At 43.2% G+C, this 6,880-nt stretch overlaps 1 protein-coding gene across 2 annotated transcripts in view; it reads left to right on the top strand.

Annotated features, from left to right (window-relative positions):
* The first annotated feature begins 451 nt into the window (after positions 1 to 451).
* The window catches only part of LOC146190527 (cleavage and polyadenylation specificity factor subunit 6-like), a 54,912-nt gene continuing 48,483 nt past the window's right edge, over positions 452 to 6,880 (top strand). For both annotated transcript variants that reach the window (XM_084600923.1, XM_084600922.1), the window contains exons 1-3: positions 452 to 607; positions 1,178 to 1,261; positions 4,374 to 4,454. In XM_084600923.1, the coding sequence (XP_084457049.1) occupies positions 548 to 607; positions 1,178 to 1,261; positions 4,374 to 4,454 (225 nt within the window). In that variant the 5' untranslated portion in view covers positions 452 to 547. The remainder of the gene's footprint in view (positions 608 to 1,177; positions 1,262 to 4,373; positions 4,455 to 6,880) is intronic.

Below are 6,880 nucleotides of genomic sequence, written 5' to 3'. Positions count from 1 at the left end.
CTTAAAACAGCGCGAAAACGCAAGACAACACAAGATAAGCGCTTGTGTCGTCTCCTGTTCAGTCTTGTGTTTTCGCGCTGCTTTAAGATGAATCCAATCCAACTCGTCCAGTTTTCTATACTTATTTCAAGCCTTGTGTGTGTCGCAACCGGATCGAGTTGGGACACAACCACGGCCTCGGCCGCTTGATGACACAGCCAACGTTGGGCACAGCATAAGTCAGTGCAAACACCCTAGTGGAGCATGTAGTGGAGATCAGTGGAAACAGCGTAACTGCGTATACTGTGCTTTATCCAGGAAAGCAGACAAAATGAGTCAAGGCGTGGATATTTGTTTACACGTCGACGACATTGAACGAGATTTACGAGGCAAAGTCTGTGCCAATGAGGACACAGCCTCATTCAACGCCTCATTTTATTTGATCGCTGTTGCCTTGGTTGCCTTTCAATTTTGCGAGCAAGTAAGTTCTTCCACAGCGCAGGAGCAGGCGTGGCGCTGCGATCGTTAGCGACGCTCAAAGTTCATTTTGGCGAGAAAGGCGCCCAAAATGGCTGATGGCGTAGATATTGATTTGTACGCCGACGACCTAGAACAAGATTTTAACCAGGCAAGCCTCATTTTTGTGCAATTAGTTTAGCAGAACACAGGCTTTGAATCTGCAAAGTGTCAAGTCACTAGATGCCTTAAAGACTCTGCCGCGGCGATTGCTGATGCGTAGTTCAGGATTCGCGTCGCGTTTAGCTCCATTGTTTTAACCGGACGCCGGGTAGAGAGAAATCAAATGCGGATTTGCTACTGATAGTCGCATGTGTGCATGCACGGGTTTGCCGCGCTGTTTCAGGTATTTCGCATTTGGGGTGCTGAAACTTAAAAAGCGTTGAAGAAATGTGCGCATCGGCGGTAAACGTTGCGTGGCATGCAAAGATGGTGCCGGTGAAGGCAACGTTTGGCTCAGTAGTCTTAGCCGTAGAGTGTAATGAAATAAGCGGCGGATTTAATCCGTAATGTCGGTGTTAAATCTCCAGCGTTGATTTCTGCGCTGCTTTCGATGTGCGTCGTCGTGTTTTGGGTTTTCGTTTTTTTTGTTTTTCACGGTGGAGCATGGCGTCGTGGTGGTGGCTCACTGCATGTGCTACAATATGTCTAACATTTGTTCGTTTTTGTTTATTTTTACCAGGAGGGTTACAATGAGCACGATGCGAACGTGGATCTGTACGACGACGTCATTGCTGCACCGTCTAGCGATGGCAACACAGATGAGGTATGTCCATCGAGCGTATATTTTTCGCGCGGCCATGTCTGGCAGCTGTGCCGGCGTGCCGAGAGGCAACGCTCTCTGTATCCGGGAAATAAAGTGAAGAGGAAAAAAAAAAAAAAGGAAGGAAAACGTAACGCTAGCAGATGTTCGGGGGATTTTCAGCGTTGGGCGAACGTGAGTGGTAAGGGATTAGTACGGCCGACAGTACTGCATGCATATATTTGAGCCAAAATTACCATCCGCATTTTACTCTGAAACGGCCTCTGAAGGCTGCGCAGCTCTCAGTACATGACCGGCAGTTTCATTATCTAAGATTACGACTTTGAGTACATGCCTGCTCAGTTTGGGCACCGAAAACTACCGAGTGCACGAGCATAACCTCGTCTACAAATCGCCATCAGATGAGCATTTACCCTGTTTTTTATTATTTTTTTTTTATTTTTGTAGTTTCAATGGCCTGGTTGGCCTGAATTTACATTGAATGTCCTTGAACATTGGTTGCTTCTGCAGCCGATATTTTTCTCTCGAGTCTCATTATTGCACATACAGCTAGTTCTTTTACCCATGAATGTTTTGTGTTGTCCTGAAGCAAATATGACTGTCCAGTGCTTTTCATATCTGAATCATGCATTATTACCTGCAAAATGTGGGCCCTGGGATAATATGTGCACTCAGGGGGAGCATTAAACTATCAGCTGAATGATTTTTTAGTGCACCAGCACTTTCCAAGAGAAGTCTTTGGTAGAATAAGTAGTCCATTGCTGTTGAGTTATCAACATGAGTTAAAGTTTGAAAGTAATGAAATAGCAGATGGCTTAATAAATGCACATTAAATTTATATATTTGTGTCTCGCCGTAGTGGGTTAGTGGTTAGGGTGCTTGTCTAGCGAGCAGTCTCTAGTCTAGCAAACATGAGTTCAGTCTTGGTGGTGGCGTTTTGTTGGAGGTGAAATGTAAGGCACACGTGTGCTGTTTGATTTCAGTGCATTTTAAAAAACCCCTGGTTTTTTAAAATATTCAAAGCCATCCACTATGGCAGCCCTCATAGCCTAGGTCATTTTGGAAAATTAAACCTCATAAACCAATATAAACCAATACAATTTATATATTTTAGTGCTCAAGAATTTGAGGCCTGTCCATTCAGTTCACAAAAAAGAAAGCTGAAACCTGTTATCTGCAAGCAGCAAGTGCGCAGCAGTTCTTGGAAATAAAATGCATTTGTATATTCCTCATTTTCTTTGCACAACAATTCAGCTGTGTGCATTGATTGCAGCAGTCCTGTAATGCCTGTCACTAATCTCCAGTCTCATATGATATGCAGCATTTGTTTTATTATACATTACTGTTACTATTTTAATGTTTATCGTTTCATTGGCTGGTGGCATTGACTTTCCCTCTTCTGCTCAAAGCTTGAAATCTGCTGTGATATGCAAGGTGTGACCAAATTTGCAGATAATGCAGTAAAGAAGAAAAAAAAAAAATATGAGGCTATTTGTACAGCTGTTTATGTAGTAACTGTTTCAACTAGTCATGACTACGGTAGTTTACTTTGGCCTTCTTGCCTTTTAGCAGCATCTCCTGCAATGCATTGCTTTCTTCACTTGCGGAGTATACAACCATGTATTGCACTTTTTCTAGGATAACAGTAAAACGTTCATTCGACCTTCGAGGAAGGGCAGGTAGAAAATGTTAGAATTATCGAATGCTCCCCCCCATCTTTTTTTTTAACTACCAAAAGCTGTTCACATGAAAACAAAATGTATTTCGTGAAACATTGGCCAATGATGACCTTCTGTTTAGATGAAAACTGCGTGACAGTAAAGTTCAGTCTAATGCTTTACTTCATACACACTTTTAGGAGGATCGGTAGTAGGACTGTTGTGTAATGGCAAGGTCTCTGCGCCTTCTTCCAATGGGGGATGAGGTCGAGCTGGAGCTTCCTTGCATATGGTGATGTAGCTGAGGAGGCTTTAACGCACAGAGGTCACTGTGCGAAACGAGTGTGTAGTTTCAACACGCCCTGCTGGATGTCAGGCAGACGGATGTTAGGGAAGCACTAAATGGCTTAGAAAAAATAATTGCAGCCAATTTGTGTGGCTAATAAAATGCAGAGTAGGTTTGTTAGCGCTGCATCATGAGGTTATGGACCCTCTTCATCCGTAGTGACACTGACGAGGCACCTGGCTCGACAGCCTCTGCTGACCTTTTTATGCCATCCACAAGGCTCAGGACAGCACGGTTAATAGCTTCAAAGCACAGTGGAGCCATTTCTCCACTTTTTCTCATCCTCTGCTCACCTCTTCGTGGTCAGCAGATATAGAAGCATCAGAAAAATGTGGGAGCGGGAGTCTTCAAGGACGCATGGGGCCGCCTTGATGTGCTTCCTTTTATCTTGCCTGGAGAGAGTAATAAACTGGTTCATGTCGCCGATGCAGACTTCACAGACTTTGTCGCTAAAGTTGCGAGCGGCATGCAGATATTGCTCAGCTGGCTTGATTCCCTGTGCAGCGTAACTTTTCCAAACGTTGCACCTAGTTCTCGCAGACTAAAAGAAGTGGCAAGGTATTTCAGGATGCCATGTCGATACGAGCCCTGCTGGCTGGCCAATATTCAGTACTGTTGCTGCAGGGGGCTGGCAAAGGCCTGAACACGAAACTGTGGCCTAACGCTGCCACTTGGTTGATAGGGGCCTGTCGATCGCCAACTCACCTCCCGTTGTGCATACCTCGGAAGGCTGCCAGGAACAATGTAATTTCTATTTCAAGCTTTAGAGTGAATATTTGTGTACCTTGTCAAACAGGTGGTACCTTGACACGGCACCACTTTGAATGAGCCGATTTGATTCCCAGGGCATTCAAATAAACAAGCCTCTGACGCTGTTGACTTACGTGGGTGTTCGGTGGGAGTACGGCTACGGTCTGGATTATCCGCACTCCCGAATTCATGGGGGATGATTTGACAAGGTTTTACTGTACAGTGTGTTAAAATGCATTTTTTGTTTTGCACATGCTTAGGATTCGTTTTCTGTGCGTGTGTGTTTGGTGCTTATGAAATTTTAAAGTGGGAGTCAGTACTGCAGGGGCAGTTGCAACTATGATTGTTATTCATATTTCAGGTGTCTGGGATTGGCAACCAGTCTCAGGGAAACAGTCATCCTTCAAAGCGTGTCGCTCTGTACATTGGAAACCTGACCTGGGTGAGACAAATACTTATGAAGATGTTGGACATTGATCTTGACGCAAATTTTTCACTGCTGTTGTGAGCTGGATGCCTTAGTGGACATTGGTGCTCGAGTTCTGTTTTGCTGTACAAACCTTGTTCTGTTTTAGCAGAGGAAAGGTGATCATTTGTCGTGAATGTATGTGCTTTTGATTTCTGCCTGCTGCTGTTTTGTGTATAAGAAGAAAACAATTCTGTTCAAGAATTTGACAATTGTGTTTGCCTGTGAGTTAGTAAGCCTTTGCTGAATGTGGGCTTAATGCTCTAAACAAATGCAGCAACCTTAATTCCTTGCAAGTTCTCCGTGGTGTGATGAAATGGAGCAGGGAGTTGCAAATAATCTGTAAAGGTTTGTTTTATCATGTTTGGAAATTTTATTTACGATGTACCGATAAGCACTTTATGTTAACAATAATTATTGGTGTTTTATGGTATGGCTTCTATCGGCTGGCGCTTGAGTGGCATCATTATGTTCTCGGTAAAAGCACAACATAACACTAGTCATTTCAATCTGTGCTGCCACATTTCGACGTGCAAGCTGTTCTTGTGGAGTAGTGGATGTTACATTGTGCTTACCTTGTGTTTATTAAATACATAGCTGTATAGCAGCTCTCTGTTTTTGCTTGGCATTTGTTTGATCATGAGAACGCAGTCAGCAAGGGACAGGATTGAGTGCGTGTTCAGGGGCATTAAACGTGTGCTGAAAAGGTATTACTGAGCACAAGGTATAAACATGGACATGGAGAGCTGTTTCTTTTGCTCGGGGAGGATGACTGACAAGAGGAATATTCTTAAAGTATAACACGTCGTGTTTCTAGCATTCTGTCTTCATCAAAGTTGTGCAAAGTACTCTGGTCAGTGGCTTGTGTGCCAAGTGTTCACTCTGTGCTTGCTTAGACTCTGTGGCCTGCGGAGGCCTTAAATGGGCCCTGTTTCCTGGAGGAAGTGCCTGGGGTTGGTCTACCTTTTGGTGATGAGGCAGTGGCTGGTGTTGGGAAAGGGGTACATGTGGCTGATGTTTGGGGCCCAACATCTTTGTGCAATGCCTTACGCAGGTGTAGCCTTAATTTTCTAAAACATGATGTGAGGGATGTGTTCTTGAGGGACTACAAACTCAAATGCTCCTAGTTTAAAACAGCTACACTTGTGACAGAAAGTAGTCCATTTGTACAGCTTCTCTGGTTACTCATATAAAAAGCTAACCATCAGAGCAAATTAAAAGCGCAAGAGTTTCAATGCTTCTGACCTGTTTGCTACCATCAAATATTAAAAACTGATTCTGTTTACAATTCATTGGAGGAATACACAGGTCTTATCCTACTATAACAGGTGCAAGGTGGTCTACCATATCCTTATGATCAGTCTAAACCGTGGTTGCAAGGCCCCCTTTGAGAGGAGTTTGTAATGCTTGATAGTGGACATTGCTAGAAGCTCTTTCTCTTTTTGTAGGTTGTCAGATTTTTGTGCTTTGCGTTCTATTTTATGTCACCATAAAGAATCTCCCGCATTCTGCAAAGTCTCTTGTTCCGTGATGCTCTGGAGTTATTCCTTCAGAAAACCTATCTGGCATAACCATATAACTTTCTTCTAAAAATGACCACTTATAGTGCAAAAAAAAGATAACTATGGAGTGAACGTGAGGCCCTTGACGTTTATTAACACAATTATTGTGTTTGGTGAACTCTTGTATACTTGACATCCTTGGTGATGTGCACATTTTCTGGAGGTACTGTGCGATGTTTTATGAGGTCAGCAGGCGCTCAAGAAGAGAAACATAGTTTTCGAGGCTACTGGCTAGTAGTATACAATGAGTATACGTGACCATACAATGTAGTTATTACTCTCCGATTTGCTCACTTCACTTGCATTTACTAAGAATATTTTTCACTGGCAAGATTTACCTTGGCTGCACTTTTTTCCCGACTAAAAACACTGAAAATGTAGTTTCTTTCTAACTTTTATCAAAACATTTTGTGAATATCAAGCCCTATCTTTCTTGGTGTTAAACACACGTATCTTAAATGGAAGGACTGTGTATGTGTATGAAGCAAGCAGCTGGCATTTGGTACCAGTGTGCAAAGTTGTGCCCGTGTTCCGGAAACCCGAGTCAGCTTGGTTCATGAATTCATTCACATATATCACACCGAGAATTCAGTCATAGTAAAAAGACATCATTTAAGCTGACTCCCATTGTGAGCTGATGGTGGTTGGGGGCAGTTCAGGCTAACTTTCAAAATACTTTCCAAGCCCTTTTAAGTGCTGTATTCACCTTTAAGCACTGTATAGCCTGAGCTTGTCAGACTGAGGTCTGGTTGTGAAACTGCTGCATGATGCAGTTTCTTCTTGCTCTTATTGGCAGATTATTATACCATGTGTTGCTCTTCTGTAACATGCTAATTGCTT

This window comes from Amblyomma maculatum, chromosome 4 (genome assembly GCF_055883805.1).
Source record: "Amblyomma maculatum isolate TAMU_Amacu chromosome 4, ASM5588380v1, whole genome shotgun sequence".
Lineage (NCBI taxonomy): Eukaryota > Metazoa > Arthropoda > Arachnida > Ixodida > Ixodidae > Amblyomma > Amblyomma maculatum.
The sequence above is the reverse complement of the archived record's forward strand: the minus strand, read 5'-3'. Positions and strand labels throughout refer to the sequence as shown.